Below are 27915 nucleotides of genomic sequence, written 5' to 3'. Positions count from 1 at the left end.
ACTGATTGACCATGTATGGTCAAACCTAAAGGCATAAGGCTGTGGGGGAGCATTTTCAGAATGAAAGTCAGGTGTGGCCACACTAGCCCGGGAAATAGATACAAATCCTTAATCCAATCACAACCTCAAATATTGCTCCAAGTCCTCTCTATTTGAATGAGTTTGATCCATGCAGCTGATCCTCATCCTCCCAGTGTGGAAATGACACCTCTGTGAATAGAAACAGGATGATGCAGTTTTCATGGTCCCCTAGGACTTGTGAAGCATGATCTTGACAGCTGTTAGGATTTTGAAACAAGGAGGGAGGTGCTTGTTAGCAATTATCTTTCCCCAGAACAAGAATTAAGAGGTTTTAGTAGAGCTTCCACATAGAAGTCCAGGGATGGCCAGGGAAAGAGGAAAGGAGTGGGCCTACTTTGTTCCCCAGCACTACTGCCTACAGGGCTTGGGGACACCTGCACTCAGACCCTCAAAACCTTACATCCTCAGCTCCCTCAAGTTGATTCAGATACTTTTCAGATACTTTCTTCCAAATCCCCAAAGGCCAGGGACTTAGGAATCATATAGTTTTCTTTGGAGTGCTAGGCAAAGGGATAGATCCCCAAATTAGGGCAGCCAGGGCCTGCCTCAGTTTCCTCTGGCCATCCCTAGTGGGATGAAGACACCCTCAGATGCAGCAATGGCAAGAGCAAGTCCACAGACTCAAGGAAGCTCCCATTGCACATCCTCATGATTCATTGCTTTACCTGAGGATGACTTAGAAGACTCCTGTCCCCCACAGTCACTTGGCACCTGTTGGGAAGGGTAGAAGGTCTGACCCAAAAAAGGCATGAACAGATGTTGAAGGAATGAGGTGACTTCTGGGGCTACAGTAGACCCTGGAAGCAGCTCTCTTTAAACATAAGGACCCCATGTGGTCCATGGCTGCCATGGAAGACTCCATGGATGAGCTGGAGGGTACATGGCCCTTTACTCATTAGCCTGGACCGCCCACCCTCAGAAAGACAGGAATCCAGAGACAGAACCACATCGGCAAACTTGTTTCACTTTTTAAATAGTAGCCTTTTCCTTATCAGAAAATAACTTCCAAGGGCAAGTTTCTTTGGATAAAGAAAACCTATTCCATGCCAATAATCCTTTCTGCAAGGTTGCCTTGGCACAGTCCTCAGCCTGTTCCACCTGTGGTGACCTGGAACCTGGCTGTTGTGTGCCATATCTGACCTTGAGCAGTGGGTGGTGGACAGTCTGCTCCCTGCCCACAGCAGGGCTCAGCTTTTGGGAGTGTGTGTCACTGAGTAAGCCCATCTTAAGAAGGAGAGAGTGGTGCAAGAGCCCAGCATCCCGTGCCACCATGATGCAGGTTCACAGAAGGGCAGGGATGGCCAGGGAAAGAGGTAAGGAGCGGGCAGGTATGGGAAGACGCATGGAGGAGAGGGGACCTGGTCATGCAAGGAGCGCCCCTACCTCAGAGATACCCCAGGGGAGACGGTCACATGGGTTCTTGGGATCCCTACTTCCTTTGGGGCTTTTGGGATCTAGAAGGGCTAAGTATAAGTGAAAGTCTGTGTGTGTGTGTGTGTGTGTGTGTGTGTGTGTGTGTGTGTTTGCCTATTGGGAGGACAGATGTAACCTTTTTTGTTTTTTCGGGGGACGGGTGGGAGTGGAGGTTAGTCTGCTGCAATTCTCAAGAAATGCCTTCAGTGGCAAAGTCCTCCAGGTCGTCAGTGGAGATGATGCCCAGACCTGGAGCTTCTGCACCCTCCTCCTCTGGGCTCCCGGGAGGTCCCCGGGGGTGCTGGGTAGCAGCGTGCTGAGTGGAGTCGCCTTGAGGCCCAGGGATCGGTTGCAGTCCTGCCTCGTGGGCGCTCTGGGGCCTGGCACGGGGGCCTTGCCTGAGGAAGGTAGGGGCAGACAGCTGGGAGGAGCAGCGCAGAGGCATCAGGGCGGTCACAGGCACGGGCCTGAAGCCAGGGTACAGCAGGTATGGAGCAGCCAGGGCATCCTGCAGGGGCGGCTCAGGGGAGACCCCCTCAGAGGATGGGACGGAGACCTTGACATACTTGCCAGTCTCTGGGTCATAGAAGGTCTTGATTTTCACCTGGAGTGGCAAGTCGAAGACAAAGTATTCTCCAGACTGTGGATCCTGGAGGACCTTCTGGGTGGCGGGGTAAGGAGGCAGGGGCGTGAGGGGCTGGGGCCCCCAAGGCCGCCTTCCCACAGGCTCGGAGACCCCGGACACTGAGTGGCGGTGCACCGGAGGAGGCAAGGAGCGGACCGTAGGGAACCTGGCGCGGGACCTCTCTCCAGGTGACAGAGGCCTTCGCTCTGTCCGCTGTGAGTCCTCGGCGCAGGGTTTTCCCTCCCAGAACTCGCCGTGCTTCTCCTGCGCCAGGTCGGTCTTTCTCCTCTTGCTTGCCAGTTTCTTCGCCCTTCGCAGGGCCTTCTCCGTTTTTGGTGGTACTGCAGGTGGTTTGCCGGCGGCCCTCTCCAGCAGAGCAGGAGGCCCTGGTTTCTCAAGAGGGGCTGCTGAGCCGGTGGACACGTCCATCAGTGCACCTCGTGGAGAGACGGTCCGGAGGTCTTCCGCCCCTGGCTCGTGTTGGGTGTCGGAACTGTCCTCCCACACGAGGCCGTGCGTCAGGTCCTCCCTCCGAGTGAGCCTGGCAGGACCCGGGCTCGCCCAGGGGCTGGCACGGGGCTGCTCCTCCGAAGGACCCAGTTCCTCAGGAGCCTGGGAAACATCATCCCAAACACTGCTCGTGGCAGGGGAGCAAGCGCTGCTCTCTCCCGGGGAGCTGGGGTTGGGGGAAGTGGCCAACTCACCGGGGACCAGTCTTCTCCCAGGTGGCCCTGCTCTGGGCGCAGACAAAAAGTGACTTTGGAAACCTTGTTTCTGCGCCTGCTCCTCCCAACAAGCGCTGAGTGACTGCAGGGGGCGCTGATCTTCTAAGTCGTCCTCAGGTAAAGCAATCCTGGGGATGTGCAGTGGAGCAACCAACTTCCCTGAGTCTATGGACCTGCTCTTGCTATCGCTTGCCATGATTTCATGTGCTGCTTCAGGGGGTGGCTTCATCCTGTCCCCCTCTCCCACCAGTGATGGAGATGAGTAATTCCCTTTCAGGGTTGTTTGGGAGTTATCTGTCCTGGCTGCATTGAATACCTGCTCAGGGTCTTCTAGGCCTTCATAGGACATGTGCTTCAAGTGTGTACCCTGCAAATTAGTGGATGTCAGGGTGTTGGGCATGTCCTGGCTTTCATGGGCACAGGGACCAGCAGCATCTCCGCCCCACCCTTGCCTTGGTAATTCTTCCTCTTTTTGGTCACTGCCAAGTGAGTCCTCTGAGGACACGGTCCTCAGAAGAGGCAGGATGATAGGTTTGATCACAGGGGTGGCTCTAAGAGTGTTGTCTTTAATTGTAAACAGTTTGTGCTTGTTTGTAGCAGAAGATGGAGAGGGGGTGGGGTCTTTGCCATGTGAAAGGGCCATATCCTTATTTCCCCCAATCCAAGAGCCTCTGAAATTTCCTTCTTCCATTGATGCCTTCCTGGGTCTCTCTCCTCCCAGACTTTCCTCTTCTCTCTGTAGTGCTTCCCCGTGGCTGTGCTCATCCATGCACATGTGTCCATTTCTTAAAGCATTCTGCTGTAGCTCATCTTTCCCCATCACCTTTTCCTTCTCTTCCTTCTGTCTGTCACCTACACTCATATCATTCTTCCTGTCTTCTCGTTGATTCTCAGTAAACCATGACTTCTGCTGATCATCAAATGAGGCAAAGGATTGATCTGAAGAGCTGGTGCTGAATTTGGCCTTACTTTGGAGGCTTGGCATAAAATCAGACTGGCTGTCACTGTAAAACACATCCTCCTCCTCAGGGGATAGGGGCCCTGGGGAGAATTTCTGGTTCAGGAGTGGGTTCTGAATTCCTATATCTCGCTCTGCCTCCATCTCTTGGGAGATGGATCTCAAGAGCCCATTCTCCAGCTGGTGGCTCTTTGTTTGCTCTGCAGCCTGTCCAGCCTCAAGCTCCCTATTGCAAAGTTTCAAGGAGAGGTGCTTCCTGGAGCGGCGTTCCCTGGAGTCTGGACTCCAGCCTGGCCTGGTGGGACACAGCTCCGACTCTCCGTTGGCATCTTCCTTTCCATCACTGCTTCTTTCTGCAGTCTCCCCATTGACACAGGGGTCTTTGGTGAGAGTTGGATGTGAATTGAGGGTTAGATGATCATCTGCAGAGGACTCACCAAGGTCAGTGGTAGGGTCCTTTTGAGTACCACTCTGTGATACACTAGGGACATTGGCTGCTCTTTCCTTAGAAAGTTCACTAGGAGGGCTTTCCTCAAGTCCATTGGAGAGGATGACCCCATTGCTCACAGGTTCTTGCTGGCCATCAGTCTTAATTCTGGTTTTCTCATCGAAGCCTTTCAAGAGAGGTGAGGGACTGTATGTACTCTTAACACGCTTCCGTACATCCTTGAGGTTGAACAGCAGACTGGGTGCTTTGGATTTGTAGCTGTCTCTTGACTGACATTCACTGGGTTCCTTCTCCTGGTATCCATTTAGCTGTCCTGTGGGGGATGGGCTTATCTCCCCTGACTGGGTGTCTGATGATTCCAGGACATGCTTGGTGGGTATAATGGGAGTCAGGAGCTTACTGATATTAAAAGGAGGACTATAATGCTCATTGGGGTCCCCAGGCATGTCCAGAGCCTCATCTTCTGGAAATTGCCCCTGGAGGTTGTGCTTTGAATGTAGAGGTGGGCCTCTCCTGTTGGTCGGTTTCTTTTCTTCCAGAGTGTCTTGTAGACTTTCCTTCCCTCCTTTGCCAGTCTTTGGCTTCCTCCATGGAGGTTGGGTTGACTTCACCTGAGGGTCAGACTGTGAGCTGGAAGCTTTCCCCTCCACAGGGAATACTGGGGGTCCTGGATCTCTGCAGCCCCAGGGTCCAGATGTGGACAGAGCCCCTGCTCCTAATCTGCTTTCTTCCTGAGTGCAGCCGGCCCGGACAGGACAGGGAGAGACTTTGTGCTCAGGGGGATAAGGTTCTCTTGACAAGGGTGTGTCCTCATAATGTTTGGGGGTTTTGCTTTCTGGGATGGTTTCAGTGATGTCCTTTCTCTCGAGCAGCTTAGGTTGGTGGGCATTCCATGACTCAAAAGCACTGTTTTCACTATGCAGAAAAGTCCCTTTGTGAACCCATTCCTTGCCTCTTATGGGTTCAGCCTTGGCTGGCTTATGGGGTGGAGAGGGGAATCTTGACTCAAATGAGCTGGCTGAATTGTCAGGCTTGGGGAGAAAGCTGCCGGAGCCATGACAGGCCATTTCTGGATTCTTTGGGGACTCTTGTTCTCCGTGGTTCCTGCCTGACTGGAGGCTGTTCTGATGGGTGTTGGAGACTTCAGCGGGCACCCTCCTGACAGTCAAAAAAGCAGAATCAAAGCAGAAGTTGACACTGCTGTCTGGAAGAGGGGCAAACTTGGGGGGATTTTTGAGAGCTGGGGGCTTGCTGGTGGGAGGCCTGCTGTCGCAATGTTGGCTCTCAGTCCTGTCAAAAGACTTGATTAGTGATGATACTTTGGAAACAGGCTTGTTGCTGCTCCTCAGGCCAGAAACTGGCATCTCCAGTCTCCTCTGGGATGGTGTTGGTGGGGGGCTGCTTTTGGGGTACTTTTCCTCCCCTTGAACATACTTGGGTAGCTGTTGGAAGGTGGCTGCCCAGCCTGCATGCTCTGTGCCTTGTGACGGAAGCTGGCTCCAAATGCCACTTTTTCTGTGGGTGTGGCTCACTGTTCCCTGGTGGAATGTCCCAAACACCTGGTGGGTGATATCTGGGGACAGATTGGAGTCATGGAAAGATGCGTCCTCTGAGACGCACAAGCTTCGGAACGCCCGGTCTGTGAGGTTGCTCACCTCCCTGTCTGCATCATCCAATACGCTACCAATGCTGGAGGAGTCGCTGAACCCATCTGTGCATTTCTTGTTCCCCTGCATTGTCTGTCGGCTCTAGGAAAGTCTTCTCTGCCAGCTGGTGGGTGCCTTTAGGTGATGATTCTGGCAAAGAGTAGGTGCAGACCACTTCCCACAAAATTAGAGCTTCTTGTCGACCAGTTACAATTGCAAAATGAGGATTATTTTTCTCTGCAAAAGAAAGAAGTGCATGGTATGAACAGGACATCCAGCTTAATAGCTTTGCACAAGAACTACATTCTGTGATGGCTAATTTTATACGTCAACTTAGCTAGTCCATTCTACAGTGTTTGGTTAAAAACCAGTCTTTTTATAGCTCTGACAGTATATTTTAGATGTGATTATCATTAAAGTCAGTAGACTCTGGGTAAAGCAGATTATCCTCCACAGTGCAGGTGAGCCTCATCTTTGTAAGATGTAAGAGGGAAAATTTATTGAGAGGTCCCAGGGAATGAAAACAAAAATGGACAAGTGGGATTACATCAAATAAAACTTTTGTGCAGTAAAGAAAACAGTCAGCAAAATGAAAAGGCAAGCTGTGGAATGGGAGGAAATATTTGTGAACCGTATATTTGATAAAGGATTAATGTCCAAAATACATAAAGTACTCCTAAAACAATAGTAAAAATAATCTCAAAAAACAAAAGCAAATGATCTGATAAAAAAATTGATAAATGAACTGAATAGATATTTCTCAAAAAAGCCCAACTAACTATAAGTGGCCCACTGGTATAGGAAAAGGGCTCAAGATCGTTATTTGGGAAATGCAAATTAAAATCACAATGAGATATAACCTCATGCCCTCATGCCACAGGCTCCCTATGCAGCTAGCATGACTAGAATATGTGGTTCTGATCACAGGGATGGAAGCAGCTAGATGTCAGAGGAAAGTTCTTGTCTTTCTGATCAAAGGAACAAACCCTTCAGTGCCTTTTTTTCCTGCTTTGAATGCAGACAGGAAGCCTGAAACTGTATTTGCTATGATGCTCTAGCAAAGTTCCATATGCTGATGCTTGAACAATAGGAATATATCATGTCTCAGTTTGGGAAATGGAGGTCCAAAATTGAGGTGTCAGCAGGGTTGTTTCCTTCTGAGGGCAGTGAGGAAGAATCTGTTCCAGACCTCCTTTGTTGGTGCCTAGATGCTGTCCTCTTCCTATGTCTGTTAACATTGTCTTCCTTCCATGCTTGCCTCTGTGTTTCAGTTGTCCTTTTTTATGAGACATCAGCCAAACCTGATTAGTATCCTTCCCACTGTCCTCATCCTGTCTGATTATATCAGCAATATCTCTATTTCCAAATGAGGTATTGAAGGTTAGAACTTCAACATATGGATTTTTGGGGGCACCATTCAACCATAACATGGGACAAGCCATGACCACCAAAGTCCAACTTGCTGAGGACGGCAGTTGAGTGCCCCAGGTCCTCAGTAGTATTGCAGTGACAAACCCATTCTGAGGTTTGTGTTATCAGGGTTGAGGGGAACCTTAATGGTTTGAGCTACTATAAATCAGGTTTTCTGTTCCTTGAAATCCTGTTCATATAGCCAGGGAGTCTCCTGGTATCCTGAATGCTGGGACTTTGATCTTGGCAATGACTAGTAATAAACTCAGTAATACTAGTGTTCCTACACTTCCACATTAAGATGAAATTAAGATAGTTGCAGACCTAAATATCTAGAATCTTAGAGTCAAGTAAATGGTCCCTAGCTAATTAAATGCCCCTTACTATTTTATTAACAGAATTTTCTTTTTTCTTTTTGAACACTCAGCTTCTATCCCTCTCTGAGTAAAACTACTTGTTATTTTTTGGGAATTTCTTCTCCCTGCCACCATATTTAGACTTGAGGTGTGAAAGTCAAGGTGCCACGCTACCCATGTGGATGTGAGACTCGGGGCAGGGCCATGTGTTTTACCATTTCTCCTGAAGTCAGGCAAGGATGGAAACAGGCTTACGTATCCTTCTCTGCAGTAAAGCTTTCAATACACAGTGGGGGCTGCCTGGTCCCTGACCTTTCCTTCCCTGGAGCTGCAGTCTTCACTTCGAGTGCATAAGATCTCAAATTTCCTTTTCATACTTGCCATTTTCCTTCATTTGTCCACTTTCTGTTGCCTGTGGCCAAAGAACTGTAACTGATCTTGGATTTACATTGTAATTCCAAATAGTAGTGAAGGATGTTCACTGATAGAGCATTCAGAAAATAACCATCTTACTTCTGTCTCAGGAATGAGAGAGATACCTTCCTTCCCAACTTTCTTCAGGTAATTTTTCCAGTTCTGATTTGGAATATCTAGTGTCATATGAGACTGTCATAATGCTGACCTCATTCTCTCACTACCCATTGGTACCCTTCAGCACAGTGCCCAACCACAGAAAGTGTTTCCAGTGTCACAGAAAGTGTTTTCCTGGCTTTTAGGTTGGTTTCATATTGCTTTGGTTTGGATCTGAATGTTCTCCAAAGGCCCATGTTTTAAAGGCTTAGTCCTTAGCTTGGCACTATTGGGAGGTGGTAGAAACTTTAAGAGGTGGGGCCTAATGGGAGGTTAGGTCATTGGGGGTGTGCCCTTAAAGAGGATATTGGGATATTTGTCCCTCCCTCCTCTTCCTCTCTCCTTTTGCAGAGGAAGATGAGCTGATCATCCTCCAAAAGCAATGGGGTCAACTGACCATGGACTAAAACATCCCAAATGGTGAACCAACATAAACTTTTCATCTTTTTAAGTTGATTGTCTTAGGTATTTCTTACAGTAATGGAACACACATACCTGTTACATTAGTGGGGGTTGTGGGTGCCTGCCTTGCTGCGGTTTAGGATCTGTAGTTTTAAAACTTCTTTTTATGCTTATATTTGGTGTCATCACTGCTCATCTAGGAAGAGGAGGAAAAATCATTTTAGTGGAACCAAATTGACCAAAGGCCAATAACATGCTCAGTGGGAAAGCTATCTTTAAATGTCAGTAATATAGCTATAATGCCGGCAGTTGGACTTCAGTCTTTTTTTTTTTTTTTAAATCTATATTTGAACTCAACAAAATTCCAAATGTAGGCTTTTTTTTTTTTTTTTTGCAAAAACCCTAACACAAGTTTAATTTTTCTAATATTCATGGATTTGTTGATGGCCCAAGAAATTTCAGAAACCTGTTTTAAACCTTTGGGATTTCTAATATGTTTGACCCAGTTTGTGTAGGGGTGTGTGTGTGTGTGTGTGTGTGTGTGTGTGTGTGTGTGTCTTTTAGTAAAATCTGAGCAAAGGCCCTTTTCCCACTGAATTAATAACTTAGATTTTACAGGAAATAGAACTATAGCGGCCAAACTCAAGTCCACTCAGCCAGCAGCAGCACGTTGTTCGATTTATTGTTGGCAGGAGGCTTGAGTATCTATTTTGACAGCTAAAAGAACCAAAAAGCTGCCCAGGAGAATTTTCAGAGTGCTCAGGATGAAGTGTAAACTAATTAAAATAAACCCACTATGCAAATGTTAAATGCAGACCTTGGGGCTTTCACAAGACCTTCCCCAGACTGTAGCTCCTGGATATTAATCTAGTCTAAGATAGTTTATTAATAATATTAATAATCATAATAACTCAAACTTGGGGAGTACATTTCTTTGGAGAATCACCAAGGTACTTTGTTTCTGCCACCATACGGTGGGGCCCCATCCTGACTCCCCAGTCTGGCTCAGATGGGCTCTTTCCGGTCCCCACATCATGCTGGAGCTACCTTCCCATAGCTCATGCTGTATTGCTGCAGATCACATGTTGTAACCAATATACTTTAGAAATTGATGATTGTTTCTTTTTCTCCTCAACTAGAAAGTTTCTTGAATCCTGGAAGAAGGTCTTACATGCCTTTGTATGCTGAGCATATCAACATAGAAGCTCAATATTTGTAGTAATGCTCTGAATTGGCTATCTTTATTCTGACTTAGTGTTTCCTGAATGGAAAATTGAGGCACAGGAAACAGAGGAGCAAGATAATAGAAATTTTAGTAAAAAAGACCCATGACCATGGATCTTAAGACCATTTGTAAAATTCAGATTGACATGTTTGTACTACTGAGATACGGCTTAAGGAGTCGGATAAAGTCTAGCAGGTGCTGTGTTTGGACAAGACATAGGAGTGGAATGATGTGGCACTAATTTTGTGGACATTTAGGGGACCTGTCACTCTGTGCTTGGGCTCTTCCCTAACCAGCGGCCTCCTGGAAGCATTGCCACTGCTGCTGAAACGACCTTTCCAGAGACCATTGTGGAAAACTGTCCTGCTCACTACTTTCAGTCATGTGAAGGAAGCCAACCTGAGTTGGCATAGAGCCCTTTGCAGGTAGAGTGGTGTGAGTACCTTCAGATGACATGACTGAGGACAAGTTGCATAGGGCTGAGCCATGCTAGAATCCAGGTCTTGGAATCTGGTCCAATGAACACACAGAAACAAAAGTTAATACTTAATCACAGCATGATAAATTCCTTGCATATATCTATGGCTTTCAAAAGCATTTTTTTCTCTTAAATGCTTCCTATCCTACCCTTACCTCCATTATTTCCTTCACCCTCCTTGCTCTGCTTTGTACCCCTTACCCTTGCCCCCTCTGTTTGGTCCAGATGAGCCTTCCAATGAGTCATGTTCACTGACTGACTGACTTCTAAACTACAAGCAAGACTATTGGCCACTGTATTCTTGTGAGGGACCTTGACTCTTGACTTCTCCCTCACTGTCTGGCTGGTCAGCTGCTTGTCTTCCTCTTCCTGATGGTTGGCTTTCCTTGCTCCCAGCACTGGAGCTTCTCTTCTCCCTCTGCAGTGTGGACATGGGTGATCTTACCCATACCTGGTCTCAGCACACACTGACAGTATACCCAGGCCATGCCACTTGTCTGGTTCCAGCCCATATCTCCAACTGCCCATTGGACAGCTTTATACCTGTGTATTCTAGTGTTTCATACTCACATCCTTCTTTGGGGATCTCACAATCTAAGAATCTCCTATGACTTCTCCCTTTCTCTCCTCCCACGACTTCTCCCTTTCCCTCTTCCCTGAGCCTTTTCCTACCCATTCCATTTCCAAGTTCTGTAAGTTTCATCTTTCAGGGGTCTCTTGCCCCAGATATGCTGGTCTCCATTTCCATGGTCACTACATGCCCCAAGCAGCTGTCATGACTTCCTTGGACTTCTGCAGAAGCTCATATTCATCCACCCAGATAAAGCTTCTAGAACTCAAATCTGTTTTTGCCAACCCGTAGCTTAGAACTCTTGATGTCTTCCATGTTTTCAAGAATGAAAATTAACCCTCCTAACAAGGAATCTCCCTTCCATCCTCATCTTGGCCTATTCTCCCCCTGATGATTGACTCTAGCTACCCTGACCTTTTTTCAGCTTCTTCAACTTGCTATGTTACTTTCTGCATTGGGACCTTTGCACTTATTATTATCTCTGCCTGGAATTCTTTTATTTCCTTCTTTTCTCTGTTACCTAGTTAACTCCTGCATATACTTCAAAGCATAGGCTACCTTCAACTCCTCAGGCTATGTCAAGATCTCCCATCAGTACATTCAGAATAGGTTATAGCCATCTCCTTTGTAGCACTTAACAAAATTGCAGCTGTTTAGCTGATTGGTTTGTTATTTGACATTTGTCTGTCCTGTAGCCTGGGTGCTCATTTGTCTAGCTCTCCATATCTTCCTCATGTGCACAGCATGAGATATCTGTTAAATACATGAGAAAATCTCTCCACCAAGACATTATTCATGCTATTAATTGGCTAATTAGGATTTATTTTATTGAGTCAAATATAATCTGTAATTGTAGAATGATCACAAATTCCAAATTAGTGAATTTGAATCCAAATGGATTTTAATTACTTTTTGATTTCAAGTCCTAAAACAAATTAAATTTATGGAAGTGGGTGAACCAGATTATTCTTAGCATGTTCACAGGCTGGCTGGGTGGAAGACATCCATTCACACCACAGCATACACCACTAAGTTAGAACTGAGTTTCAATATTGGTTAGCATTTATATCAGAGAGAAAGAGCAAGTTCATGACTATGCCATTTCCCTGTTTCCCTGTTTTCAGTGTTCCCGTTGGGGAGTGGCTTTGAGGTGCTCTGAGGGCCAGTGTCTAGCAACTATCTGTTGAATATACCTCATATTGTCCCATCATTCCAGATATGGAACACTATAAAAAACTTCGCTATAGTATGTCATACATAGTATGATGTAATAATTTTAATTGTTAGTATCATTAATGAACATATAAGCTCTAGATTATTATTTGCCACCTATTTTAATGCGCCTGTATCAATTTTGTTGAAATATTTTCAGAATTGGCAACTTGGAGCTTAAAGGGTTAACTGGGATTCTGTTTACAGCGACATTGCACGTGGTCATTAAATGATACATCATGTGAATGATGGGCATCAACAGATGAAATGTTTGCCTCTGCCCTATGAAACTCAACCCTACAGAACTCAACAGCATTCTTCTCCACAGACTTCCAGTCCCCCATCCTGTGACACTGGACACAGAGCAAGAGTGCATCAGTACGAGCAGGCTCTACAAAACACCAAAGTACACGAGGTGAAAGAGGATCCCTGGGAGAAATGGGTGGACTGTGACATATGAATGGTGAATATGTGCTTGGGGGGGACACAAGGGCAGAGCCTTGAGGTGGGAGAGTCACACATGAGGACACATTTTGTCTTCTCCTTGTGAATCCGAGTATATCAAAGAAGCCAAATTTGAGCACACCTCCCCACGAACCAGCCTTTTCTCAAGATGAGCACCAAAATATTCTTTGCACAGTTATCATTTTTCCAAAATGTTTTCTCATGTGATGCTCTTTTGGCATTTCATGTGAATGGTGCTGTTGTACTGTCAAGGACCAATATGTGTAGCTTTTTGTAGATATGATATTTATCCTCTCTCCTAACTCCTTACAAATGCCTATGCATGACCTCAAGGTCTTCTTGAAGGGGACCTTGACCTCCTTTCATGCCCCCTACTCCCAGCCTGTAATGCAGTGGATGTGTCCTGGACTGGCTCCTCTGGGTGGTAGTCCTTTGGCCTGGAATGTCCCTCTGTCCCCTGGCTATGCTGCTGACCATTTCCTTCTACTCTTGTAAAATCTGTTTTTCTTTAATTACTTGCATTACTTTTTATTCCACATTTTTCTGTTGTGACTCCATCACTCCAACTAGATTTTGAGATCTTTGGAGGGACGTCCCTGGCCTCATTCATTTTTGACTGACACTGTGCCTGCTGTGTGGTAGTCCTTTGTAAAAGTGTCCAGCTGCTATTGCCGAGAGCACTTCTTGGGTCACAAGGATGTGATGACAGAGGTTTGCTGGAGTGTGTGGCATACAGATGGAGGAAGGGCTGAAAGCTCAGCCACTTCACGTTCTCCACGTCTCCCTTGGGTCTCTTGGCCACTTATTATCTCAGGCCAGAGAATGTCAGACAACTCAATTTCTTCTGGTCCACTGCAGACCCTCATGCACCCCAGGCTGTGAGCACAGGAAGTGGCCATGGGAAATGACTCCTGCATGCCAACCATATATGCCAGGTCCCGTTCCAGATACATCACATACAGCTACTGCTTTGAGCCCTCCAACTGAGGAGAGATGGTCCCACAGAACCAGAGTTCTAATGGGTGACCCTGGAGGCTCCAGGTGAGGGACCATCCTCGTTGATCTAGCTATGCATTATCATTATGAGATGAGACAGTTGAGCCTCAGAGAGGAGATGAGAATATTTTCTCTTTGGCGAGTGACAGAGCAGGGCTTGGGACCCAGGACTTTGTGGTCCTGGGGTCCTCACCAGATTTAGAATGTTAAAAATACAGAACACCCAGTGAAGTATGAATTTCAGATACATGATAAATACTTAAAAAAGTATATCAAGTATATTAAAAACTTAAGTAGATCTCATGCAACATGTGGGATATACTTATACTAAAAAATTACTCATCTGAAATTCAAATTCCACTGGACTTCTTATTTATTTTTCCTTTAAATTTGGTAACCCAAGGACCTCACCAAACTCTTAGCACCCAAAATGGCTCACCATCAGTAGGAGTCAGTATGATGAGTCAATACCGGGATGACACAGTGACAGTGATGGCTCATGTATGTCATGACCTGCTTTAGCATTCGCTATCTTGTTTGATTCTCACAAGCCCTTTTAAGAGAATTGAGCGTGCCTTACTATCATTTTCTAGGTGGAGAAATGAAGGCACAGAGAGGTGCCAAATATTGCTATGTCACACAGCATGTAAAGAAAAAGAATTTGGACTGAGACTCAGCTCGGGTTCACCACTTGACTACCCTGCACTTTCTCCAGGACGAAACCTTGAACTTCTGGCCCCTGGGCTCAGGATCCAATGGGAGTTTCCTGGGAGACACCCTCCTCAAGTTTACTGCTCCTGGGTTGGAGTGTGTGGAAGAATTGAAGGGCCCAGTAGACAAAAGGAGGGTGTTCATTTCATTGTCAGGTCACGTCCCAAGGATCTTCTCAGCTCAACTTTTCATGGCAACTATTGGAGTAGAACTATTGATTCAGCTGGTGAACATAGGGAGGGCTCTGATGCTAGGTGGCCTCAAGGTTGGACCCCGCAGACCTGGGAGGGTAAGTTCTCTGGCCCAGGGCATGCTTCTGAGCTGCCATTTCATTCTGCTCTGCATCCCTCCCTGTCTTTCCACAGGAAGCCATTGGGGTTTGCTTGGCTGCTGGGTTTGACCACTTGCTGTAGTGTGGTTTTTGAGCCCAAGATCTTTGAGTAGATCTAATTACATTAATTGAATGATATTTTCACTTCTCAGTAAAGGGGAAGCAGGAAGACAGCGGAGATGACAGAGGTTGGCTTTATCACACCCAGAAGGCCCTAACAAATTGGAATTGATTCCTTATGCTGTTCTTTCTGGGTTGGTCTTTTTTGAGGCATCGACTTGGGCATGCCTTAAGAAGTGGTTCAGTGTAGTGAACTAGGATGGCTCCCTTGTCTCTGTGCAGCCTAGAAGCCTCATTCTAGCTGTGAATGCACACACAGCCTCCACCACCCCACCCCACCCCAGCCCCTTACTCTGGACTTGCTGGCCAGTCTTGGGCCAAGCTCTTGACCTCTGTGTTCAATGGCCAACAGCCCTCCTGTTTCAGAGGGAATGTTCCTGTCCACATTCTATATTTTATGAGGTAAGTATATAAATTGGCTTGAGCTAAAATTCTATAGACTGGGTGGCTAAAACAATGAACATTTCTTTCTCAAAGTTCTGGAGGCTGCAAAGTTCAAGATCAAGGCATTGGCAGATCTGCTTTCTGCTGAGGACTCTCTTCCTGACTTGTGATGAACACCTTCTTATATGCTCATATGAGAGAGAGAGAGAGAGAGAGAGAGAGAGAGACAGACAGACAGACAGACAGACAGAGGGGGCTATCTTATAGGAGCATTACTCCCATTCATAAGGACTCACCCTCATAACCTAATTACCTCCCACAGGGGCCAACTCCCAATATCATCCTGTTGGAAATTAGGATCTCAATATATGAATTTGGGGGGTACAAAAAGTCCATAGCAATAAGTGACATAGCGATAAGGCAAAATTAGCTTCCTCAGTTGGGGGCCTTCAGGAGAGGGGAGCAGGCATAGGTAGATGTCTATGGAGCAGTAGTCTTTCATTCCATGGACCTTCATTGATTCACCAGTAAAACCTGGCAAAGTTGGCCTCCTTCCCCATCTTACAGTGGGGGAAACTGAGGTTCCCTGGTTTAGTTGTTTGTCCCTTTCTTTGCAAGGGAAAAGTGAGTGATGGAGGCCACCAGTGCAGAGCTGGGTAACACCTCATCCTCGACCTTGGTGTCCTGTTCTCTGGCCCCATGATGATTCTGCTTTGGCTGTTCACCTGATATGATGATTTCTCTGTCCTTATTACCGCTCCTGATTTTTGGAAATCAAGAATTTCCAGTTCATTTAGACTCTTCTGGAAGAAAATGTGTGTTCTCACAAGCTGAACTTGAAGCTCTTTCATTCAACAACTACTCACTGATCACCTAATATGTGCCTGCCCCGCCTTGCTCCGGTGCTGGATATGTAGCCATATGCAGGAAGGTGACCTTTCTTTGTGGGATTGGATGAATCCTGGTGTTGATTTGTAAAAGCACATTGGCCTCTGATTGCAAATTAGCTTCTATTGGGCAGCACCTCTTATACACATAAAATGCATCTTGATTTGCACCTGAGTCTTGCATATCTGGTTTAACCAGTTTGGCTCCACTGATCTGGTATTTGGCACCCAAGGAAAGGTTGATCAGCTTGTGACTTGGCCTGGCTGGTCAGGCTGGCCTGGCTTGACCAACCTTCAAGGCAGGAGCTAGAGTGTGAAAGCCAATGACTTTCAAACTGACCCTGAGTCTCCTGTGCCATAGTAGAGAACGAGGCTGGCTTTATCCAGCCCCAGGAATACAATGTGGTTGGTCCTGGGGACCCCAGTGTTGGCACTGGTCTGATAAGAGTCTGAATCCTTCACAAACCATGTCACATGTGCAGGGTCCTCTAAACTCTGCAGCTGTTGGGAGTCCAGGTCTTCCAGGGATCACAGATGAAGGAAGCAGCTCTTGCACTATGATGGTGTGGTCACTGTGGCTGCCCATGTACTGCTACCTTTGGGAAGAGTCTGAGGAGAGATGCTTTCTCTGTGGAGCTCAGTCTCACTGGAGGCTGAGTCTGCCTGGGTAGTCAGTCTGTGTGTATAGAAGGGGCGTTTCCCCAGAAGCTTATGAATGTTTGCTCAGACCTGGGTTGAGTCTGAAGTTAGAGGCCAGGGAGCCAGGCACAAGGAAGGCCAGGCCTGGTCTAATGTAGATGTAAGGTTCCCTGGTTCCTGGCCTCACACACCCAGAGGAAGACCCCAGTCTCCAGAAAAATGAGAAGTCACAGGAGAAAAAACAACCTGCCCACTTCCAGCTTCTGTTCCTGATCCCTGACAACCTTGTCAGGCCAAGCAATGTTTAACCCAGATCTCTGGGGCAAAGGTGTTGGTCTGTAGCCATGGCCAATTTTCTGATGCCAATCTGACATCCAGAGGTAGAGTTGAGATGAAATGTGGATGTTGGTCCTTTTGAGGTGGGATGGACTCTGGGGCACACTCCAAATGGCTGCAGGCTCTGACTATCCTTGCTTTTAATCTGGGTAGAGTCTCACTCACAAAGTCTAACCCATAAGCTATCAACCCACCCTCCTCCTTGTTTCCGCTCACTTCTGGAGGCAGGATGGTGCTGGTCATCACTCTTCATAATGCTTATGGTCAGGGGACTGGATATGGTCAAGGCAGGGTCTCTGGGTGCTCCCTTCATCAGGAAGGAGCTCAGCCTCCCACTGCTAGTGTTACCATGGTGCTTCCTTAGGTATCTCTGCAGTTTCAGTCCATGATCAGTTGACTCCTTGGCTTTAGGCCTATGGTGAGGCAGAACATCATGGCAGAAGGGCATGGTAGAAGAAAGCTGCTGAGCTCATGGTAGTTGGGAAGATCAAGGAAGGGGCCTGAGACAAGCTATATTCTTCCAGGACATGACCTTTGTGACCCACTTCCTCCAGTCAGATCCACTTCCCAATAATTAATAGAATTATGAATCTATCAATGGATTAATTCACTGATGAGGCCAGAGACCTCCAATCACATCCCCAGTTCCCACTTCTGAACATGCTTCAACACATGAACCTTTGGGGGACATCTGTCCAAACTAAAACATACCCTGTAGCCCCTGTTCTTACCCTTAGTTCTCCTTGGAGCTTGTTTTAAGATGTCTGACCAGATATCCTTCTGTTCCCAGCATTCCACTCATCACACCCGGGATACCATAGCACGGGGTGTAAGACCTTGAACCTTGTGGTGCCCTTATTGACTAGGACACAGGAATCTCTGGTTAAAATCTTCCACAATCAGAAAGAATTTGGACAAGCCATTCAATTTAAGCCTCAGCCTTGCGTTGGACACCTTGGGTTGAGTAGAATGGCCAACCTGGCAGTCTGATACTCACAGAAACCCCTGTGGTAGTCAGGGACAGTTGTACCTGATGGACTTCACCTTGCAAAAACCTGTCTAGGGAGGAGCCCCCTGGAGGAGAGGCATTTGGGATTGTTGGGAGCAGGGGTGTCCCTTAGCAACCATCTTCTCCCTAGTTCTGGGAAGGGAATTAGACAGTGTGGGGAGGGGACCCTTGGCAGGTAACTCTGTAGTATGTCAGGTGTGGCAGGGAACAGAGATTCTAGGCAGGATTCCCTGGAATCATGGGGTTCAGGACTGCTACAGAGTTGTCTACACTATGAACTTAATTCCCCCAACTGAGAAATGACACCCCAGAACTGGATGACAGCAGAGAAGCAGAGGTGGAAGAGCTGTCATTGAGCATCCATACTTTAGGGGTGCTCCCAGGCATCCATCCTGCTTATTGACCTCCTGATCCCCATCACACACTCTGTTATCCATAATCTCACCCAATGGTATAACAGTTGGCGAGTCAGGCAGGGCTGGTGCCAAAGAAATTTTAGGTGGAGAAATTGAGGATCAGAGAGGTTGAGGAACTCTGTCAGGATCACTTGGACAAAGAATAGCAGAGTCAGAATTCAGACCCAGGTCTCTTTGCCCCTCTGATTGCAGGGAAGGTAGAGAGAGGCAGTGGGTGCTCACTTTGTTCACACAGGGCAGGGAATGGATGGCAGCTTCTCTCCTGGCACATCCTCTTCTATTTCTCACAGTTATTCTTTTCACCAGGAGGCTTCGCTTTGGTAAGGTTAGAGAAGGTGTCTTTGGACCTGGCTCTCCCCCGGAGGCCATCTTCCCTGCTCTGGCCCTTGGAAGCTGTGCATACCTGGGACGAGGAGAAGGGAACCCTGCCCAGAGCACGTCTGAGGATTTCTAACCCTTCCACAGAGCTTCTCACCTCCCTGCTGGAGGCTGGGAAGGAGACAGCAGAGGGCTGGTGGGTAGATGGTGACTGTCTTTTCTTCAACCTGTGTGACTGTGGCAGTGGGGCGGGTTTGGATGGGGAAAAGAAGAGGAAGGGGCTCAGACCTGTTACTGACATACTCACAAGGAGCTGAATGGCAGCTCCTTTATGGATTTTCTCATAGCAAATACAAGCTTTCAGACATGGCTACCCAGGCCTGTCTTTCTAAGAATTTTAAAATGAAAGACAGGTAAGTAACTTAAAACAATAGTGTTCCTTGATGTGAACAAGTTCCTTGCAGAGTCTCCTCTTGAGCTGGAGAACAATGACGGAAATGTGTCCCCTTTCCTTGCCTGAGGCAGAGGTCAGGTCAGGCCCTGGGCTTCCCAGAGTGCCCTGGAGGCTTATTAAACTGCTGGGCTTTGCCAGGGCCTCTGGGTGGGCCCAGAGCATTCATATTTCTAGTAAGTCCCAGGGGCCAAGTTGCTGCAAGGCCTGAGGCCACACCTGAAGAAAGCTGCTCCAGTATTGGAACTTGAACTGGTAAGTCATAGATGCTTGGGCCGCTTGGGTGCAGTGGTGGATTGTGCCCTGTCTGCTCTTGTCCTGTGCCTGAGTCAGGGTAGATAATGTATAATGAGGTGCAGAGATGAATTAGAAATTGCTCCCTCTCCAAGGGACTGTGCTGTAGAAGGGGAGAGCATGCTGCTGGGGTCCCCAGGGCAGAAGGAGAGAGGACTCATGGGACAACTTGTTCCAAAGCAGCTGGGAGGCTAGAGAGTTTCAGCTCCTAGGCTGTGCACAAGCACCCAGTGGGGCCCAGCCTGGGCACACCACAGAAGGTGGTGATGGAAAGAGAGTGAGCAGCTTTCCCGCCTCTTAGCTCTGTGTAGCACCACCCAGCACATCTCCCAGCCTCTGTTCATTCATCTGCAGCTATTGGTACTTACTTCCTTGGGTGGTTGGGAAGGACACAGTTAAAAAGCGACAAGAGCCCAGACAGTTACACAGAGTGAGGACTTGATAAATGGAAACTCCCACCAGTAGAGACTGCTGTGGTCTGATGAGGCCCCTGCCAAATTCATGCATTGAACCCTAATCCCCAGTGTGAAGGTGTCATGAGGTAGAGCCTTTTTGGGGGTGAGTAGGTCATGTGGGTGGAGCCCCCATGAACAGGATTAGTTCCTTTATGAAAGGATCCCAGAGAGCTCTCTTACCTTCTTCCCACCTAGGGAAGATACAGCAAGAAGGTACCATCTATGAGGAACAGGCCTTTACCAGACACTGGGGCCAGTGGCACCTTGATCTTGGATTTCCCAGCCTCTAGAACTGTGAGGAATAAATATTTGTTATTTATAAGCTGCCAGTTGATGGTATTTCTGTTACTGCAGCCTGAACAGACTAAGGTTTTTGAAGCACACAGTGCAGGGAAGAATCCCATATCTACTATGGAAGTAGTAACACCTGGCAACAGGATTGTCATGTGTGTTAAAGGAGCTCATGTAAACAACATGTATCCCATTTGTTTACAATTTTATAATAAAAAAAAAAAAGAAAAAAAAAAAAAGGAGCTCATGTGATAAAGCACATAGTAGCTGCTCACTAAATGCCAATTCTCATAATTTCTAACCCCAGATGGGGGCAGTATAACCTAGTGTGAAGGACATGGATTGAAGCCAGACTGTGTTGGGCTTGGATCCTGGCTGAACTAGTTGTGTGTGCCTCAGTTTCCTCATCCGCAAAGTGGGACTAAAAATAACACCTGCTTCATGGGGTTGTCATGAGGGTGAAGAATCTGGGCCCTTGTGTCTGTGAAGTGGCTGGCTCCTAGCAACTCTCAAATAGATCTCATTGTTGTTATCATCATATGGCACAGTTAATCCAGGGTCAGGGGTCATTAGAATCACTGGGTTGGCTGTGCCTTTTCCCACATGAAAGGAAGAGGCCCTGCATGGACTGGGACTGACTAGAGTCCTGGAGGGCTTCCCTGTCTTGGAAGCTCCTCTTGGGTTTGCCCCCTGGGGTCTGGTTCCTCTGTCTCAGTCAACCACTCACCCCCCTCATTGCTTAGAACACACTTTTCCTGCTTGATTGTTCAGTGATCCCCATGTGCGTGTCCAGCACAATGCTCCCCTTGGAATACGCGTCTGCATTTCCTAGGTTGTCACCTAACCAACATCAGGAAACCTTGCATGCTCAGTTAAAATGCAGACTCCTGCCTTTGCCCTTGAGGCTTAAGATTCGAGTTCTGTAAATGTGGCTCTGAAGTTTCAACCCTCTTCTTGTCCTTGGGAGTGGATGGTGGGGTTGGAGCAGGGTGTCCTGGCTGATGGCTGTGTGCTCTGAAGCATTGCTACACCCGTGGGAACACCATGATCACTTAGGGCTGGGTCATCCACCCCAAGTGTTGAAGGTGCACAGATCCATGACCCACTCTAGAACAAGAGAGAGGGTAATCATGGAAGGTGATCATGTGCAAATGTTCAGTGGTCACCCTGGGCACATGGGGTCAGTCCTTCCTGGTTCCAGCTGCTCACCAGCTGAGAAACAGCATGAATCAGCTGAATTCTGAAGCATGAGGCTTTTTCCTTGGTGACCTCTGGAAGGTAGAAATCCAAGTTGGAGTTTAAGTAGGAGGAAAAAATCACTGAAGGACAGTTGAGGGCAGGAAGCAATTCTTAAACTTCTTGCACTTCAAAGGCCTTTCATGCCTTCGTTTACTTAATGCTCATAGGCGCCTTTGAGATTGGGGTAAATTGTTCCCATTTTACAGAGGAGAAAATTGAGGCTCAGGAGGCTTGCTGAGAAGAGGCAGAGCTGACCTGTGACTCAGATCTATTTGTTCTGTGAACCTGCATAGCCAGCAGGCTTTAGAGGCACTTTATGGAATCCTGCTCTGCCCTAGACATCTTCCTGAAGAGCAAGAGACAGGATGAGGCCTGTGTGCTTTCCTAGGTGCGCCTGACTTTTCCTAAGATTTTGACTCATCGATGAGTGGCATGGCTTCCTTTCTAGCATGTCTGTTGGCTGCTGATGTGAGCTCTAGTATAGGGAGGTAGTTGGGAAAGATACAGGCTCTAGACACAGATCTCCAGTTCTGATTGCTGTGCTTTCTTGAGCAGGTTACTTAATCTCTCTAGCCTGTGCCTGCCTCTGTGAAGAGTATCACAAGGACCACCATGCTGAATAACCTCCAGAAATAAAACCAGACTTACTAAGCTTTTGCCCACTGGATTGCCATGATGAACAAGGGTGGGGGTGACTGAGGGCAAGAAATGACTCTGATGTGGCGGGTTTAACCCTGTTCTCTGAACTCTGTTCCCTTGACTTCTGCAGCCTTCAGGCCTGACCTGCCTCTCAGGGTCAGACAGGGCCACAGGAGGGGATGAACTGGTGGGGCTGCATGTGACCCAGGGGCCCCAGGACAGAGCCAAGGGGCAGCAGCAGTGTGACCTGGCCTTCACAGAGGGGGCTCACTAGTACCAGAACTGAAACCAGCCTCCAGCCATGGAAAGGAATGAGAAAGAGCAACGTTGGTCTCAGATACCCCTCGAGAGGCGCATCGGCAAATCTAAGCATTTCCAGACCCCACTGCCTTCCTCCAGCGTCAGGTGAAGACTCTGAGATGGGAGTCAGCTGAGGCAAAATCCTTCTCTCAGCCCAGCCTGCTGTCCCCAGCAGCCAAGCCCAGTGGAGAAGAGACATTGCAGGCAAAGAAGGGACCAGGGCCCAAAGGAGTCCTGGACTCCACTAAAGAAACTATGGGATTTGGGAGCCCTGCTGGGGCCTGGATGCCTGAGTTGTGCTTGTGTCCTGTCTGGGGTGGACGCTGGAGGGTTGGCCAAGCAGAGAATGGAAGGTCTCATGAGCTGTGGTCCCAAAGAATGTCCCTCTCCTTCCACCTGACTTCAGGAGCCGCGTGTTACATTGCACTGGTCATGCATCCAGCCATGTTCCACAATAGCATGACTTACGCTGGGCTGCCACACCTCAGCATCAGCATATGCTCCATGTGCTCCACTTTTGGGTCTTGATCTGTGATCCTTGTTTGACCCCTTGGCCTCCTGCCTCTGGCCACTCCTATCAGCTCATGTCACACAACCCCTGGGAACCAAGCAGAGACTAAGAGGCCTTTGGGGGTTTTTCCAACTAACTAAATGAAACTTAAGGTTGAGTTATAGGGTTACGGATTGGTTGGATTTGGTGAAATGGGGTTTAAATCCTCAAATGCAAATTGAAACAAGACCCACTCCAGCCTCCATGGACCCTGTTGGGGAATGTCAGCACTGTGTGCTTCTAACCAGGCGCCCTTCCCTTAGAGCCCTCCACTTCTCTCCATTAACCCTGGACAGACAGAGCAAAACCCCAAGAGCTGGCAAGGAAGGCAGCCCAGCCTTGATGCCATGGGCAGGTCTCGGTTACTGAGACTGGTAGACTGGAGGAGTAGCCTATTTCAAGAATGGGGCTTCCCCTCTTCAGAAGGGTCTCCAGGGCATCCTAGGGTCAGAAGCAAAGGGGCAGGAAGTACCTAGACACTGCTGGGAAAAGTCAGGAGAATGGATGTGCTCTTCCTCCAAGGATGCAAAGCCAGCTTTCCCTGTCTCCCCCACATAATCCAGCCCTCTAGGTTTCCAGGGGGCTGAAGTCTTTTGCTTCCAGGAAGACACAGAATTCTATCAGCCCCTCTTCTTCCCCAGCACCTTTGCTCCCATCCCAAAGAGCTTCTGGTCACCAAAGAGCAGGCACAATAGTTTCCAATCCAAGGACCCAGGGGCAGACACTAGTTGGACTTGGGTCACCCGGAGGTGGCTATTTATAAACTATCCGATAAGCACAATCTGCCTTGCTCGGTCTGGGTCACACAGACACGTTGTCCATCTGGTGGACTGCACAGCCGACCCTTCCAGGGCCACTACAGCAGACTGAACATTTCCTGTAACCACCAGGCCTGAAATACAGGCCCTGGGGAGGGGTAGAAGTCTGAGAGCCAGTCAACCACTCGTCTTCAAGGGCTTTACTAGCTGCAAAAACTTCTATTGCTATTTTTGAGGGTGGGGTGGGGTGTGAGTATATAAATTGACTTATCTCAAGAAGCTTTCTTGTATAATAGCATTCTGCAAACCTTTTCTGTAAAGGACCCTATAGAAAATGATTCCACTTTGCAGACATATACTCTGCAGGTATAGTGTAAAAGTAGCCAAAGACAATATGTAAATGAAGGAGTGTGGCTGTATGCCAATAAAACTTTATTCACAAAGCCAGGCACCCAGCCCAGAGGCCATACATAGTTCACCAACTTCTATTGTAAAGGGTTCTCAAATGCTGGAAATCTGGACCTCAATTAACATGCACATTTGGTTAATCTACTCCCTGGGATTCCAATGATTTTGTGAGTATTTTAAGGTCTAAAATAATTTTTCTTAAGGCTATCTAGCTTTTCACACATATCCAAAACTATTCTTTTCACCCACCAATTCTCCAACAAAGAAAAAAAAAGAGAGATGATTTTACACTGGGCCCTAGTGTGTGAAGACAGGCCATCCGTGGAGGGCTTTGGGTTGGGGATACATGTGCTTTCAGGGTCCACAGGCCAGAATGTTTCAATAACCACTGTTCTTTGTAATAGCAGGTATGATCTTGCCTGGCACAGTACTGGGGGAGACAAGGGAGCCACCACCTCCAACTCCGACTGCATACAACTTGTGACTATATGGTTGTCTCCATTTGGCCACACAAGGACTGGGCCCATCCACAGGCATGTGCTCCCTCAGCCATGAGGGAGCAGAGTGCCTGACAGACAGCACAGAAGGGCAGAATCACACATGTATATACCTTGTCTTCTGTATGTGATCCAGCACGCTGGGAAGCTCAGCACCCAACATGCCCTTGCCTCCCACACTACCCTGCACATCCAACACACCACCAGCCCTCCCAGAGCAAAAGCTCCTCCTGCTACCAGCTTGAGACTCCCTGCCTACACCAAGGAGCCAGGCAAGCATGGACTGTACCTTCCGTTTTCCGCGTGTCCCAGCTGCTTGCTCTTCAGGCCTCCCTAGGAACGGAGAGCAGCCTGGCTCTGCCCAGCAGCACGAACTTCTTCTCTTGAGCTGGGCTGCCCAGAGATGGGAGGACGGTGGATTGAAGACCCAAACTTTCTATTCTCACAAACCTGCCCACCTGAGGAAAATCAGTGACCAGAAGTTGGCCAGACACTGGAAGTCTGAGAAGCTTACCTAAATAGAGACCCGGACGAGGGAAACCAAATGGTGTTCTTGGTGGGGAAGAGGCGAACAGTCCACACTGCAACACCCGCGTGGTGTCAAGTAACAGTCAGATTAAACAAACAGCCTCAGCAGCTATTTTTACATCCAGATCAGCCACGGGTAATAGATAACTTGGGGAGTGAGAAATTGCTTGCTGATTAGCTGGACCCTCACCACTATTCCAACTTCAATCCAGAATGATTTCTAAAGCTATTTCAGCACCCAGATTCAAGTAAAATCTCTCAAGGTGGGAAAGAAAGCACTTGTCTAGGGAAACATTAAAAACACGATAGTGTGTGTGCCTTGGAGCCAGCGCCTGGAGGCCTGCTGATGTCCCAGGGCAGAAATAGCCCGTTTCATCATCGGGTCTGGACGACCACAGCCTGCATTCCTCGAGTAAGGAGCGTACTCTGCCGTGCTTTTGGAGCAAAATAATATGCCCAGCTGCAGGCTGGAGGAAGGCCAGGCTGGGTTTCAGGGTGAGGGTTGCAGAAGGATATGAAATAATCGGGGAAGAGGCAAAGTAAGTGTCCACTTGGGGAGCGTGGCCACCGCAAGTCCAGTTGTTTGTAAGACTTGCGTATCAGAGGACAAGTCCCTTCTGCCAAGCAAGGGCTCCCCTCTCCATCTCTAGGAGGAGCAGCAACCTATGACCCTGAGACAAACTGCTGCCTGCCTTCCCAATGGATGCTTTCTGTCTTGGCCCGGTGCCATCTGTTCCCCGAACTGCCCACAAAACCCAAACTTCTATCTGCCATGCTTTAGCTTGTGCTGTGCCAGCTCTTAGGTCACTGTCATGCTCCCCTTCCCTGTGGCCTGAGAAAGCAGAGGTGACCAGCCCCTGCCAGTGCCCTGTTCCATAGGGTGTTCAAAGCCCCTGGAAGTCTGCAGCGCACTGTATCTCTGGATCTATTTGTGGACTGCCCCTCCTGCTCCTCTGGGCTCCTCAAGGGCAGCAACCTCTGTCCTAGTCCCAACTTGGGCCTGGCACCACCTCCAGTCTTGAACCTGCTGGTGGTCAGGGTCATGGGGACCTATGTCTATATATTTTTGTCTGAACCAAATCAGAAAGAACAGCTCCTCATTGTCTTGCAGACAAGGGTGTCAGACCCCCCACCTAGAAGGTGCAGACCCTCTCCTGCTAGCCTTGCCAGTTGCCTTTTGGCACCTGCTCCCTGCTGAGCACTCAGTGATGACTCAGACTCATCGTGAACCCCTTAATGTTACTCACAGCACCCACCTCCTCTGCTTGTCAAAACAAACATTAGCCAACTTGAGACATGAGCCAACACTAAAAAACTAGTACATAGTATTTGTAGCCTGGGCTCTGTCATTTCTTAGCTCTTTGACACCAATGTCAAATCACTTCAGCTCTTGAGCCTCAGTTTACCCAGGCTCTGTGGGGTTGAGGGTCAAAATTGCTCATGAACACATCTGTGCTCATGTACTACAAAGCTTCCCAAAAGTTAGCCACTTATTTGTTATTTTTCATGACTTTTGCCACAGTCTTAACCATCTGTAAGATTATTTGCTTATTATTGTCCTTTAAAGAAAATTTAAGTCAACTTAAAATTTTAAGTTATTAAGTCAACTTTAAATTATTTAAATCAACAGTGCTGTATGGTAAACAACAATATCTGAGAAACAACAGTACCTAATTTTTTCCCCTATTACAACATGGAAACTAATTTATAGCCAGTTCATATGTCATCTGTGTTTGACTCAAATCATTTTGTCCCAGATGTTAGGAAACCTTGCATTACTGAATCCCATTCTACGCAGGCGGTTGCAGGGGGTGTTAGTAACAGGAGCTGCAGCACTCAGCGAGGCCCCTGCTCTTCCTAACTCGCTTTCCTCCCCGCCTCAGTTTCGTTCTTCCCAGCTTACTTTTAATTCTTCACAGGTGGAGAGCATGACCTCATGTCTGGTTTAGGATCCTAGAAACGGTGAGTAGTGCTCTGTGGCTGGAGCTGGTGGTGTTTGCTTCAAGCTGCTGACTGAGAAGAGAAAATCTCGAGGGTGACCAGGGGAAGGAACATTCAGGGGGCCGGGCAATGGCAGGCAGCTTTGTCAATAACGTCAGCAGGAGGGGTCGGGACGGAACAAGAAAGCACAGTTGTCCCAGCAAGACCCTCAGAGCTTGGCTCAAGGCTCCATCTAGCTAACCTAAGCACAGCTGACGGCTGCAGAATCCAATTTCCCCTGGAAAATGCCTCCACCTTCCCTAAGCCATGGATCCCCACAGTTAATGGTGGGCACATTGGCATGGACCACCCCCAGCAAAGAGTACAGCTGGGCTCTAGACCAAGAACTCAGGGTCTGCATGGTGGGGAGCTGGCATCATTCCTGGGGCCTGGCCCAGGCAAAGTGACCACTCTCTTCCAGTCCAGGAGCCGTGAGCTGCGTGGAAAGAATGTGAATGAAGACACAATTCTAAATGTAGAATCATGGACACTATGTGAGCCAGCATGCTCCCTAATGGCCCAGAAAAACAAGGCCCGCTTGTACATTCGGCAAGAGCATAAATAAAGCTGTCCTCAGGCAGCGTGCTACGATGTCCCATCCTTGCAGGGACTTCAGTGGCCACAGTTTTCAGCAGGGTCTCTGGAACACTGTGGGGGTGGTGTATCTGCCTGATGCTGCTGGCGAAATGGCCTAGTTATCACCTTGATGCGCATGATGATCAATAACTTAATTTTACAGCAAATTGAATCTGCTCTGCATCTGTATTAATTAGATATGTTCAAATGCTGGTAA

The 27915-nt window shown here is 47.9% G+C and overlaps 1 protein-coding gene and 1 long non-coding RNA gene across 8 annotated transcripts in view; one reads left to right on the top strand and one right to left on the bottom strand.

Moving 5' to 3' along the window:
• Positions 1-1025: 1025 nt before the first annotated feature.
• C5H10orf71 (chromosome 5 C10orf71 homolog) lies at positions 1026-27271 on the bottom strand. 7 transcript variants are annotated; one of them, XM_047553700.1, is made up of 4 exons: positions 27046-27271; positions 24904-25072; positions 8728-8830; positions 1026-6133 (listed from the first exon to the last, which is right to left on the bottom strand). In XM_047553700.1, exon 4 carries the CDS (start codon positions 5984-5986, stop codon positions 1685-1687), a length of 4302 nt encoding a protein of 1433 aa, XP_047409656.1. In that variant the 5' UTR covers positions 5987-6133; positions 8728-8830; positions 24904-25072; positions 27046-27271; the 3' UTR covers positions 1026-1684. The 7 variants fall into 7 exon arrangements, with proteins under 7 accessions (XP_047409656.1, XP_047409657.1, XP_047409660.1 ...); XM_047553701.1 differs by having other exon boundaries at positions 24904-25007; XM_047553704.1 differs by lacking the exon at positions 24904-25072.
• The window catches only part of LOC124985200 (uncharacterized), a 38517-nt gene continuing 37574 nt past the window's right edge, over positions 26973-27915 (top strand). The window contains exon 1 of the long non-coding RNA XR_007108821.1: positions 26973-27104. This is a non-coding gene — a long non-coding RNA (uncharacterized LOC124985200). The remainder of the gene's footprint in view (positions 27105-27915) is intronic.

This window comes from Sciurus carolinensis, chromosome 5 (assembly GCF_902686445.1).
Source record: "Sciurus carolinensis chromosome 5, mSciCar1.2, whole genome shotgun sequence".
Taxonomy (NCBI): domain Eukaryota; kingdom Metazoa; phylum Chordata; class Mammalia; order Rodentia; family Sciuridae; genus Sciurus; species Sciurus carolinensis.
Note: the sequence above shows the minus strand (reverse complement) of the source record. Positions and strands in the feature narration are given on the sequence as shown.

Coding starts and splice junctions, on each gene's coding strand:
- C5H10orf71 (XM_047553700.1), bottom strand. CDS start 5,986: ATGCAGGGGAACAAGAAATGCACAGATGGGTTCAGCGACTCCTCCAGC.